The 14,198-nt window shown below is 37.1% G+C and overlaps 2 protein-coding genes across 2 annotated transcripts in view; one reads left to right on the top strand and one right to left on the bottom strand.

Moving 5' to 3' along the window:
* Positions 1-1,048: 1,048 nt before the first annotated feature.
* On the bottom strand, positions 1,049-10,259 carry LOC144436503 (bacterial dynamin-like protein). The gene is made up of 7 exons (XM_078125308.1): positions 9,962-10,259; positions 7,268-7,465; positions 3,862-4,075; positions 3,058-3,347; positions 2,397-2,537; positions 1,422-1,547; positions 1,049-1,060 (listed from the first exon to the last, which is right to left on the bottom strand). The coding sequence occupies exons 2-7, from the start codon at positions 7,454-7,456 to the stop codon at positions 1,049-1,051; spliced, it is 972 nt and encodes a 323-aa protein (XP_077981434.1). The 5' UTR covers positions 7,457-7,465; positions 9,962-10,259.
* A 150-nt stretch (positions 10,260-10,409) lies between these two features.
* The window catches only part of LOC144436502 (uncharacterized), a 17,210-nt gene continuing 13,421 nt past the window's right edge, over positions 10,410-14,198 (top strand). Inside the window, exons 1-2 of the mRNA XM_078125307.1 lie at positions 10,410-10,682; positions 13,497-13,704. Of these exons, the coding sequence (XP_077981433.1) occupies positions 10,485-10,682; positions 13,497-13,704 (406 nt within the window). The 5' untranslated portion in view covers positions 10,410-10,484. The remainder of the gene's footprint in view (positions 10,683-13,496; positions 13,705-14,198) is intronic.

The raw sequence follows: 14,198 nt of genomic DNA, 5'->3' as shown, positions 1-14,198 counted from the left end.
GGTTGACATGACGACCTGTGATTCCTTTTCGAGTTTCAGGAGTCGTTGTTCTGTTAGTTTGTAACTCGTCTCCAAGGTCATGGTGTCACGTTTTGTTTTGTTGAGATACGTGTTGACGTGATGCAGGACACGTGACACAAAATAATCCAACCACCTGCAAATATAATAATGATATCGTGACGTCAAAGAGAAACACTGGCTTAGATGAATACAATATTAATATGTAAACCAAGAAGTGTTTAAGTTTTAATAACTATATAAATATAGTATCATATAGATGGTACACCATAACAACCTGAGAAATATAAATGGTTTTGAGGGCGTGGTCAGTTATCACTAACACTGAGGAGTGTGAGAGTAGCCATACACTAGATGTATTTCATCCATTGTTTGTTTGTTTGTTTGTTGACTTGTTTGTTTGTTTGTTTGTTTGTTTGTTTGTTTGTTGGCTTGTTTGCAACTAGTACTACTACACAATCTGAAGGTTTTGCGATTAATGATCTCTATTGTCTTGATTTAGCCTGATAAACTATACGGGTTTAACAATTAAATGATAGGAGTTTGCAGGACGAAGATATGTACTTGTATTTTTAACATTTTATTTCTATAATTGTACGTTTGGACATGAATAGTCGCGTAGATCCTACTAAAGTTTTACATGAATTTTAACTTTACGAACCCAGAATCACGTTGGAAATATACGAAAGTACTATTATTGTACCGATCCATAAAACTTTAATAACAAACTTTGCTTGATACTAAGGTTAGAAGTACACAATGTATTTAAACTGTGTCAGAGTTGAAATAAATAACATACCTGTAATGAACCTGAACTTTGCTAGTAAGGCTTAAAGGAAGTAGATGTTGTATGCCGTGTAGTAACTGTCCAAAGTCACTTGTTATTGATCCATTTCTCATAGCAGAGGCTGCATTCTTAGTTGATAAGAAAAATACCTTTAAAGGGAACGGAATTTTTAAAGTTAAATAAATTTCATGAAAATTTATTATTTAGATACAAATGTAAGTTGACCTAGTCTCAACATTAACTTCAAACCCCAACCTGTATAAACAAACGAATTTGACAGTAAATATTGAAACCCAGCCTGTATACACATATGAGGGGAGTACCTTTTTGTGCAAAAATACTTCGAGTATGTCAATAACGCGACATATTATGATCACTTGTTCATTTTTGATTATGTTTCCTGCCACTTCTTCCAACCCAAGAATACTAATTTATGCATACCTAGTTATATCTGGTACATATCGAACATCATATAGTGTAAACAATGCCATAATATGTGATAGGGAAGGAGAAGTTCCTCCATCGTGAAATGACTTTGATATGATATGATATGTACCTGAGAGAGTGACACCCCCGGCCAGCATCGTTGTAATTTTTTCATCGTATCTGCTCTCACTAGGTCGCTTTCTTTCTTCGGTACACAGTCCCACTTATTACAGACAAAGATCGCTGCTCTGGTGTTAAACTTCATCTGTTCATCCGGACTCTTCTTATCCAAAACTAGTCTCAGAAATTTCTGTAGCTATATATAGAGATAAAACAAAACAAACAGGTAAGTATTATAATGTGAAGTGGTGAATTATCGAGTTGGAAATATTGACAGTAAATATTGAAACTTTTCGAAGTCAAACTCTGAAGTTGCATTCTTTTTTACAGATACAACGGAAATCATGAAACCTGATACAAAACATTGCCTGGCAGGACAAAAAATCTTACTATATACATTGCTATATTTTATCGTCTGGCGCGACATACATGTTAAACCAACATTGCTAAACTTTCTTTGCACCGATGGTGAGCTACCACATTATCAAGGACAACACGGGAAGGTAAACCTAACATGTGTGCATTTATTCTGATATTTTTGAGAGTCAATTGACTAAAGTGTAACGTACAGTTGTACTTCAATTCTTGGCGTGTCAGACGATAACATATGGAAATTTCGTTTTAATTAGATTTTTTGTCAAGCCAAACATTAACACTAAGTTTTAGCAACATCTCTGAGATATTTGTCAGTCCTAGGTCAGACAATGCAATTAAAGTTGGCAAGAATGTTCTCGAGTCAGACCACGCTTTGTGTTTGGTTTTATGTAATTGTGCTGTAGAAAGCTTAAGGTTGAACACATTGTATTGCTATGTTGATAATCTTGCTTAGAAATCCTTATGATAAATGACGTATTATGGATTATTGTAATGTGGTAGTTTTGAAAAATATCAATGTACGTAAATTTGCAATCAATAGATCACCAGTAAACTGCCTTTGGAATGCTATTGAGTTTAACGAGTATTGGCCGCAGTCTGTCACTGATTTCAAAGATTGTTTCAAAGTCAACTGACTGACGTTTGCAATTTCAAATCACAATTTACTCACTCTGTCTTCCTGTACTCCACCAGCATTAGCACTGTTGATAACGTAAATGAACGCAAACGCCTCATTTAAATATCCAGTTACTATGGCATCCATGGCATCATTCTCACCAATACCAGGACTGTCGACGATGAAGATGCCATCCTGAGGATAAACATAAATATAGATAAGAGTCAGCATTGACACGTTCAAAAAGTGATCAAAATCAATAAATCGATTCATCACCAAAGTAAATAGATCGATTAAACTCTCTCACCCAGAGCCTATGAACAAGATGGTCATTGCTTACATACCCAAGACTATGAAGTCCCCAATATTCAAACTTCCATATAACTGTTATAAAATGTGTCAATGTGTATATTTAGACAATATTTTTCTTCGTTCAGCCAAGGAAAATACGCGTAACTTAAGGGGACTCTGTCACTACGAGTCGCTAGACGAGTAGTGACAAACCCCTTAGGTCACTCGTAATATCAAAGAAAAATCGGGAAAAGTAATGGCAATTCTGAACGTTTTGAGTTTCTGACTTATTCTGACGTAGACAGGCGGCGTTGTCGGGATCACGGTGTGTTGTCGTGACGTAGAACGACCAGGGTATAAATTCCATATTTTTTTGCTTCAACTTGGCTTGTGCGTGGTATAACACTATACACCATATACTTACTCTCAGTAAAGGAATTGGCATGAACACTTCAATACTTTCATAATTACTGCCCTTTTCACGATCTCTAGTCTGATGTACGTATTTGGATAATTTCTTCAGTAAATCTTCACCGCTTTCCTCAATCAAGATCTCTTCACACTTCCTTCCATACATGTAATTGATACGAATTTTTCTCTGTTCGCCCCATCGTAGAATACAGATAGTAGACGTGGAACTCAGGTGAGAGTAAGGCAAGATTTCTTCACCTAAGATCAAATTTAGTAGACTACTTTTACCAGCTGATGTTTCACCTACAAGATATAATATAGAATTGTGTAAATTTACATGTATTTGATACTTATGTGCATTTTATTTCTCGAAAAGTTATGCGTAGGCCTGGACTGAGGTCTGGCTGTAACAACGTCGGTAGAACCCATCTTTACAAAAGCTAATGACTATGGTTGCCGCGAGACAAATTGGCAACGGTCACCTCCAAAACGTAGGAAATAAGAGATAGGCAAATTGTTTACCAGAGCAGAGACCATATCACTACATTTTATAATAGTGAAATGTAAGTGTTTCTTTAAGGAATGTAATGACAGACCATCATAATCTGTTTAATCTAAACACCGAGAAGATGAATCTTCTTCAAGTCAACTCGACCTGAAACATGAAGTTTTATTATTGTTGTTTATTATATGTTATTGTTTAATTTGTTTACTACATGTTATTGTTGTTTATTATATGACTTTGGTGAAGATATTTCCAAGGTATATCCAAAACAGGATACTAGTTTGACAAAATATGTCCATGTGTCTATCTCACCTGCTACCAGGATAGGACAATCTCCACTCTGCAAACTTTGCTTGATTCGAACCACTCTCTCCATAAAATTTCCGATTACGTCTTCCTTCTGTAAGACCACTGTCATATGATCGTCAAAACTGTCAAACTGTTGTTCCACTGCATCATACAAAGTCTGTAGACGCTTCCTTCTTTCTTCATCTTCTTGTCTACATTTGGTTACCAAATTAATGGCCTAGATCGACAATAAATTATGCAGTAATAGAAAGTGTATTTCAGTCCGATAAAACCAATGTCAGGATAGCCCTTGTTTTAATGTATTTATTCGTTTTCTCATCGTAACATTCTAAAAGTGGTGGGCCGGTCGGCGACTGAAAAAAAGGCTAATTGATACGATTCCAGGACAAGGGTAATATTTTGCATGACAATAACTACTCTCTCCAGTATTTAAGGTGTAACAGAACTTGGTGTCTTTGACAGACCTGGAGACCCACCGATGAAGAGGAGCTCAGTCTCTTCGAAATATTTGGGTCAGAACTGTATGGTTTACAGTATTGTTTATAGACAGAACCTGAGTGTAAAGTTAATAAAGTTATATATATATATATATATATATATATATATATATATATATATATATATATATATATATATATATATATATGAATAGATATATTACATAAATGAACCATAAAATAAACGAATTAATAATTCATTCATTCACAATAGGTCTGATATAGGGATCAGCCAATGAGAGCTCTGTATGGATCAGCCAATGAGATGTCAATAAACATTGCTGTTATTGTGGTTGTCAGTTTTGTTTGAATCTTCACCAGTATTTATCTGTGTTGTTAACATCAATATACCCTGTGGATTATATGTTAACTTCAATGACCCTATTTATTGTTAATATTAAACTGAACCTAGTGTTCAGTCAACACAGCATAAGGAAACTGACTGGCCTTTTAACATTATATCCATAAGGTTACCTACTTCTGTAATCTATCGAAGGGTGGCTATGAAAAAAAATGTACTATTAAATTACACATTTTTGCCAATAGTCAATTATTACAGTGTACAAATGGCAGCATATGGTGGTGACAACATGAACGCACTGGTGACTATGGCAATTTATATATTCGCTGATGCAGTGAGTTCATTTTGTTCTGTTCTGTGGAATGAGGAAATGAAATCAGCTCAAGTCACATGAGTCTGTGTTAGTTTAGAATGGATCATTGCAAGCTAGAAGTGATACAGTTGTGTACACAAAACAATCTGTGATCCTACCAACTAAGTTACTCTGACGTAATGGTTTTAGGTTCACACTTGCATGGATAGTGATACATATTGTAGCCAATGCTGGGAGATCTGTATTGTTTACTTCTCTCATTGGCTACCGATTTACCGTTGTTATCCAGTATATTAATTAATTATGACAAAACGCGATAAATCTATTTATCGGTTATTTAAAGCGTGTATCACACAATGATATAAACATTTATATAAAGTGGAAAAAGATAGAGTTTTCAAAAAGGAATCTTTGCAAATTAAATTTAGATATCCTATTTAGACTACACGTATCAGTAAGGTGTCTGCTGTATCTGGCAGTGAGTAGTTGATATCCTATTAGACTACACTTATCAGTAAGATGTCTGCTGTATCTGACAGTAGTTGATATCCTATTTAGACTACACTTATCAGTAAGGTGTCTGCTGTATCTGACAGTAGTTGATATCCTATTTAGACTACACTTATCAGTAAGATGTCTGTTGTATCTGGCAGTGAGTAGTTGATATCCTATTAGACTACACTTATCAGTAAGGTGTCTACTGTATCTGACAGTAGTTGATATCCTATTTAGACTACACTTATCAGTAAGATGTCTGTTGTATCTGGCAGTGAGTAGTTGATATCCTATTAGACTACACTTATCAGTAAGATGTCTGCTGTATCTGACAGTAGTTGATATCCTATTTAGACTACACTTATCAGTAAGATGTCTGCTGTATCTGACAGTAGTTGATATCCTATTAGACTACACTTATCAGTAAGGTGTCTGCTGTATCTGACAGTAGTTGATATCCTATTAGACTACACTTATCAGTAACGTGTCTGCTGTATCTGACAGTAGTTGATATCCTATTTAGACTACACTTATCAGTAAGGTGACTGTTGTATATGGCAGTAGTTGATATCCTATTAGACTACACTTATCAGTAAGGTGACTGTTGTATCTGACAGTAGTTGATATCCTATTTAGACTACACTTATCAGTAAGGTGACTGTTGTATATGGCAGTAGTTGATATCCTATTAGACTACACTTATCAGTAAGGTGTCTGCTGTATCTGACAGTAGTTGATATCCTATTAGACTACACTTATCAGTATGGTGTCTGTTGTATCTGGCAGTGAGTAGTTGATATCCTATTAGACTACACGTATCAGTAAGATGTCTGCTGTATCTGACAGTGAGTAGTTGATATCCTATTTAGACTACACTTATCAGTAAGGTGTCTGCTGTATCTGACAGTAGTTGATATCCTATTTAGACTACACTTATCAGTAAGGTGTCTACTGTATCTGACAGTAGTTGATATCCTATTTAGACTACACTTATCAGTAAGGTGTCTACTGTATCTGACAGTAGTTGATATCCTATTTAGACTACACTTATCAGTAAAGTGTCTGCTGTATCTGACAGTAGTTGATATCCTATTTAGACTACACTTATCAGTAAAGTGTCTGTTGTATCTGACAGTAGTTGATATCCTATTTAGACTACACTTATCAGTAAGGTGTCTACTGTATCTGACAGTAGTTGATATCCTATTTAGACTACACTTATCAGTAAGGTGTCTACTGTATCTGACAGTAGTTGATATCCTATTTAGACTACACTTATCAGTAAGGTGTCTGCTGTATCTGACAGGAGTTGAAGATAACAAATCCATAAAATTGCGAACTTGGAAAATTCTTTACCCTTTTACCTTTATCGAAATATGATACATCTACAATCAGAGTCCAATGTGTGGACTATAATTTAAAATTATATACAGATTGTTTGTTAACAGTATCGAAAATCAGAGCACACATCAAATCTTACGGTGTGTGCCGTAAGAGAGGCTGCCAGGGACACATCTATCCAACTACTTCATTATCATGGCAGCGTTTACGAGTATACTACCTATCATTATCACTTAAAACACTGGCACTTTTCTAGTTTCTTATCCCCTTGATTTGTTAATTCCATTCATGTATATTTTGATAAACACATCCAACCAATATGGCATAAGTACAAAGAATAAACCCACAAATTAAAGTCCCTGTTTAACGTCACATAATAGGAGGGGACTTGAACATTCATATAGTCTATGGTTTAAATTTGGATGACAACATGTTCACCATCAAATAAAACTAATTACTCACGTTAAAATCGGCTTTGTAGCCCGAACCATTTGGTGTCTGTATTCGAGTTCGTAGGAAATTCTTCACTTGGTCCAATGTTTGTAAATCACCATCGATGTCAATTTCAAACTCATCAGCGATATCAAAAGCTGTCATTAAGTCATCAATTTCATCGATTTTCTCTTCAGTTAACCCGTCAATCGTTTCCATGGTGATGACCTAAAAAAAGAAGCCATATACAGTTAGAAGGACAACTTCTCGCACAGGTATAATTCCCATGTGCAGGTGTAATTTCCATGTGCGAGAATGTATGTTTATGGACTGTGGGTTCATGGACTCTGTGAGTAGAAATTTCACTATTTTCTGACTAATTAAAGTAAGATACAGTTGCACAAGGACCGTCACGTGATTATACTTTTGACCAGTCTTGTGACCAAAATATAAAGTTTATGATCGATCCTATAAATCTTGTGACTTGGTCTTCAAGTTGAAGATATACGTTCCGTGTAAAAAAAATGGCACCATACATGGTCTACATAATTATGCCGTCTCTCCACCACCCACCACCACCACCACCACCACCCCACCACCCAATCCCTTCCCATCGCACAAATACCACTGCCCTAGCATCTCGGACATCGCTGGCGTCAAACCGAAAGTGACGCAGTTAATCTTCTCAAACCTGTTACGTCATATGTAAAATTGACAGCCTCAGGTTGCTAAGTATACAATAGACACCGGTGGAAAGATAAACAACAAGGCGGAGCCGCGTTGTTTATCTTTCCACCGGTGTCTATTGTACTTATGCCCGACAAGTTCACAGGATGGCAGGATTAGTCCATCTCACCCTTGCTAGACTAGATTAAGATAAAGTACACACTGTCTCACCCCTTGCCACGCTAGGTGATGATAATAACTGAGATAAAAGTGTACACATTCGGGTGAGGACACACACAGCATGCAGTGTTCACGGCGAAGAAATTAGCCATACAACATTCACAAGCCCTGATATGACTGAACAACGAGACGTGTCTAATATTATAGTGTAGCTCATCTGAAGATCTGTGTAAAATTCGTTTTTTAAATGTTTACCGTTTCTTTTGAATGGTAACAGTTGTGCCCTTCATCCTTAAACCCTTACTGTGCAGTCACTACTCCATTCATGGTACAGTAGTATGACTTATTTTTAATACTACTCGCCACAACTATTTTTCTCCGTAATTAAGTTCTCCTCGTAATTTTGGCAAATTATTTTGGTCCGGGTCGTACTCTTGCATTTCATTCTTGAGACCATGGAGGCTCCCCTTCCATGTGCAGGCATATGGTTTCTGACTTTGCCGGACTGGTTTTACTTGAACTACAAAGGTCAACCCAATTCACACCTTCTAAGTCCCCCTTTGTCTTACACTATCCAATACTGATAAGACTTCAGCGGCAACTCAGACAAGGAGGTGGTTATAACCCGCTACACAAACTTTAATATTAGCTCCGGTAGAGGACTGCTAATCCCGTACATGTCAAACAATGTGTCAACATTATGACAGATAAAGGGCATAATTTGTATTATCACGACCAACAGACCCGCTTGAATAGTTTTGTTGACATCTGAGTTTTTAGTGACTCAGTTGTCCTAGTGTTTTGTCCTAATACAATGCATTACATACGTCACGATGCCTGAAATTCCTTACATACATACATATACAGGTTGACCCAGATCAGATCAGGTACTTTTAAAGGCAACACACAGTGACTGTGTTAACTATTTTTAAGTCTTATTATTGGACCTACTGTATGTCTTAGTAGCTGTATATCTATCATCGCTGATTTACTTTCACGACAGATTCAAGAACAATGAACGGATATAGATACAAATCACTGTCTTCTATGTCTTAGACACCCTGGTTGTCTGACTTATAGGGCTAATATGTCGTGTAATAAGATATTACAACTTGTTTTTTTTTCTGTTTTTAGTATAATATATTGCGTGACCAGTACCATGATCAGGATAGAAAACTTCGATACCTTTTAATATACATGTACTATAGTATTCGATTACAACATCTTTATACTGTAGCACACACAAGGGAGAAATTGCTTCAGTGTCTGTGATTGCATTGTCACTGCTGTGGAAATCATTCTAATTACCATATATACACGACAGCAAATTAATCCTATTGTATGCACCTCATCAGACGGTCTAAACAGTCGAGTGAATGTCACCGACAAGTCTACAGTAACTTAACCCACAGTCACCCTGATAGAGGGACTGTGATTAACCATAGACCCTCCACCAGGGTCTATGACTCAACATGCCATCAATTGTTGTCTTGGGTTCACTGCCTATATCACTTGCATCGTTTAGTTCATTCATAAAGTATTTATCCGTCTGAGTTTAGTGAGAATTAGTAGTTTAAAAGAATAGGTCAAAGTTCATATGAGTATCGCGGGTTTTGGCAATGTAATCCGTGTCACTGCCCAAAGTGTTATGGTATTGGTAACTAAAAATACTACAACTCAAGACTTCAAGTTGCGATGGTCGTGGCAAGGACTGTCAGAAGGTATTGGTGGGAATTGTTTTTGTATCGGTGTATAGCATGGGTGAGAGAGAAAAAATTATGGGGTTCTATTATATTACGTCGGAGTGAGATTATATAAACAAATCCTGGCTTTTAAACTTGAATGCCCAGCTAAAAATAAATACACTGTGCCACATACCGTTTTTTTAGGGCGGGGCTAAAAGCTCGCGTCTAATAGCTCGGATTCCAAGAGGTATAGAAAGTGCTTGGTGTGTTTCTCATACCCGGAAGAACTGACCACGAAGGAGGGAGTACGGCTTACTTGTTACACCGGGGTCCTCGTTATAAGGTACACATGTACGTCATAGGTTGGTCGTCTCAACCATACCAGAAAACACCTTCTTCTGTTCAGTCACGTTTTCTTAATTCGATGTTTGCTATGTCCTAATTAACCTTTGTTCTTGTAGATACCATAGGCTATCAACTGGTGTATGGAATTCTCATATATCGACGGGTACTGGGTTAATTTTAAAGTTAGAGCCGAGACTGCGCAGTGACCTGTTTATACACGGAAGTGAAGACACAATGCAACAAGGTTGACCAGGGGCAATCGGTCAATTCGTACACCGTGACTTATTGTACTCGCCAGTAGAGGTGTGCACTACACCAAACTTCGTGAAGTTTCCTCGATCCCTTGTCATGATATGATAATCTGATACACAATGTCAACTGACGAGCCACCAAACTATACACAGGAAGATATCACCAACGTCAATGACCTTCGCCAGGCAAGAAAATTGTTAAAATCCAATGGCATTAGCTTAGAGGGATTACAAAGTCTACGAGACTGCAAAGACCGCCTTCGTCAGTTCCTGAAACTGGGACAGAATTCTAAACAGAATGCTAACAACTTTACACGGGTAAGTCAAGTGACGTCTCGTATGATTAAGTTTCGAGTAATTATGTTAACGTTGTACCATATTGAATTCCAACGCACTTACCTGGACTTAGACGAAGACTCTGGAACGCGGAAGTAATATTTCCGTGGTTGGGTGCTTGGGGAGGCAAAGTAGTCTTCTAACGTGTCCCAAATGAATGCACAGGCTTTGGTCGTAGGAATAAAACCCCTCTAAAAAGTATGACAGCTATTCACAATAGAGCCCTCGCAACAAATGGTGACTGTATGTGTCTGAGTACAACGACCCAGCTAGTATAGTAGCGATCAAATCAAAACAAATTCAAAGTTGTGCAACAACTCAAATAAAAGTGTAGATGGTAGATGAATAAAGATTTGCATGGCTTCAAATTTGTATGAGCTCACCTGTCCGCTCACCCGCGACCTTTGACAGTGCACAGTATTTGCTTACTCCACCCGTATGTGTTATAGTGGTGATGAAACTATTGCATGTTCGTACGAGTTCTGTCTGACACCAGAAAAGATATATTAACCGATATATAATGTATATGAATATATAACTGTAGAGCAAACAATTTCAGAGACTGGGTAAGGTACTGAAGTTTAACTACCGAAGTTGAACGGGAAATCCTGAATGCCAAATAAGATTATTGTATTGTCTGGGCCAGAAAACACAACCGGTATTATTCTGGCGAGTTAATTTATTTTAATCTGTGATGCTCGGTCCAGAAGCATTGAAGCAGTGTAAACAAGTTAGTGTAGTCCTCACAATATACCTTTGTGCCCTGTCACTCACTGAGTCATGGGCGTGGTTGTCCTATATCTTCGTTCTACACTCACATGACACTCGTGACACCTATAGCATTGTGTATGCCCAAGACGTATAATATCATCATATCCAAATTTAGTGTAAATGTGTACGTGTAAGAAGTAGACACTGGAGTGGGGAGTTCCCCTCCACTGCCTTTGTGTTTAATAATAGAGTGTAGTAAAAAAAAAGAGAGTTGTGAATATGCTTCGGTCGAAATTGACAGTTCCCCCAAAACGCGACTGATAAAATCCTGAGTCCGGTCATGGTCAACATTCCACACATAACGTTAGATATACACCAGGGTACGTGACCAATAGTTGATATTAACAAGTACCCTGCAGATTACAACATACACTCAATCAAAGGATGCACAGTGGTGCGTTAAATATCATAAATATTTATCTTACCGTCACTACAATCATATCAAAATAATACCCATTAATACTCATGATCTGCTGACCACTGTGCTATGTTCTTACACAGGCGTATGTAGACACTAAAATAGTTTTATGTTTTTGATGATCTCGGTGACAGAAATATACTTTTCAAGTTGCATATTTGTTTTCATGTTTGTCACATGATATTAAAATCTGCTAAGTGTGGGGAAGTCAGGATTGACAATACTCTGACAATAAAGTTCAAGGTACAAACTCGGACATCAATGATAACACAACTCATAGAGTGACGTCACAACCATGCTATAACATACTGTGATTTTATTAACCTCATTCAACCATCAGAGATAAACAGCATTGATAAATTTTCCGCTTCCGGGTCATTTTACATTCTTAAAACAAATACAACTTACATAATAAAACATACAGACTATTTTAACAATTCCATTACCTTAGGCGCCGCGGTAGAAATATGAATATATTAAACCATATTTATTTATCATATTTTTTATCAGTTCATTGAAAAAAATACAATTCTTTTTTTTTCCTACCGGTTGTCTAAGTTACTGAATAAAATCTTAGCCTGATGGTTAGCTGACTGGACTTTAACCGTTCAGGAAAATGGAAGAACATCCAAATGTAGAATAAATAACAAACGGATGTCATCAACATGTGACACTCTGGAGGGAAATGAAGGAGAAACAGTAAAAAAATGACAGACAAATATTTACACTTTTACCATGACATTGGACCGAAGCCAATCTCGATGCACACAACAATAATGGTAAGCCGAGGGCTTTCGACTGTATACAAATAGTCTTGTTCACTCAACTAGTGCATATGTCTCATTGAAAAAGTTGGAAGCATGCGTAGACACCTCAACTCGGGTCATGACGCAGACAATTAATCTTATCTAATGGACGTCATTTACGACATTCGATGTCCAACCAGACCACTCCAAAACTATATATAGTATAGTTGTCTTGAGGAGTCGTCAACAAGTATAACCTGTGTAAATATATATTTCGACAGTTCTCTTGTCTATGTGCCAAATGTTTCTCTTAGCGAGACGATATAAACTGCGACATTGTCAACATCCTTGACGCTTCAGTTACCTTACTGAATATGTATACAAATCATTTGAAGCCAAACTGTGTGATTTTGTTGGGGGAAAAATCATTTGTATGTTTTTGTTCATGTCATGCGTATCCAAACACGTGACAAGAGCGCGACACGTATACACACTGCATATTGCCCTGAAGTTGTTCTTTATACACGAGAGCACGTTATACCTCAAAAACATACACATCTGTGGTATGTCTGTTAAATAATACTTTACTACTTCAAGATATGGTCGCCATTTCCAGTATTGATATATGTGTAAGATTACGAACATATGTTTGTAAAAAGTTCCACATTTTTCCCCGAAGACTTTGTTGCTCGGGGAAACAGGCCAAACTTACAGACCAGTCAATCATACACGAATTGGTCTGATGTCCACACATGTACTTGTCACGGTATTATCATATCACGGATACCGATACTTCATCAACACAAACTCATGACGTCTAATGTTAATCTAAAATATCCTCTGTTCTTCTTTCGTTCATAGGGGGCTGACGTAATTCAGGGGGTTTTGGATAGTGACAGGCGGAAAAGAAATCTGCTTATATCACTCTACAAAGAGGTACATGAATACCTAAAAAATGTCAACGACAGTAATAAAAATCATCTGAGAGAAAATGTGGAGAATTACGAGCAGAAAATCCAAGATTACATCGAACAGCTCGGTAAAAATGAATGTCCGATTCTTGTCGCCGGTAAGTAGAATGATTAATCTGTCACCATTTTATACAAACTGTCACCACCAACCTCTGGTCAACCCACAGGGGCTCAGGCTTATATTTAATTATGATTACGAAAACGCAAAACAAAAATAAACACACACACACACACACACACACACACACACACACACACACACACACACACACACACAAACATAAACATAAACGACAGGGCATTTAATGAAAAATGTTTCTATGCAACAAGAATAACAATATGTTTTCCTCGATGTGAAATGGTCACTATTGGCATACTTTTATAGGGTATTTACCCTGTTGTTCGAGTTTAATAGTGTGTAAAGGGTGTGGGGTTTTATGTGGGGTTTTGTGTATTTTGTTTTATGAGTTTTCATAAACACAATTAACTAAGCCTGCACTACGTGTGGTCAACCCGTTCAAACATACATGGTGGTCGTTTTGTACATTGATAGAACACTTTACTGTACAATGTATACTGTCATCATACATCG

Source organism: Glandiceps talaboti, chromosome 6, assembly GCF_964340395.1.
Source record: "Glandiceps talaboti chromosome 6, keGlaTala1.1, whole genome shotgun sequence".
In the NCBI taxonomy this organism is placed as follows: domain Eukaryota; kingdom Metazoa; phylum Hemichordata; class Enteropneusta; family Spengelidae; genus Glandiceps; species Glandiceps talaboti.
The sequence above is the reverse complement of the archived record's forward strand: the minus strand, read 5'-3'. Positions and strand labels throughout refer to the sequence as shown.

What these genes read in the sequence shown, in the direction of transcription:
- LOC144436503 (XM_078125308.1), bottom strand. Translation starts at nt 7,456, where the DNA reads ATGGAAACGATTGACGGGTTAACTGAAGAGAAAATCGATGAAATTGAT. An exon ending in GCTACAAAGCCGATTTTAAC is followed by an intron (nt 4,076 to 7,267) that starts GTGAGTAATTAG and finishes TTGTCGATCTAG; the next exon opens with GCCATTAATTTGGTAACCAA. An exon ending in TTGTCCTATCCTGGTAGCAG is followed by an intron (nt 3,348 to 3,861) that starts GTGAGATAGACA and finishes TATATCTTGTAG; the next exon opens with GTGAAACATCAGCTGGTAAA.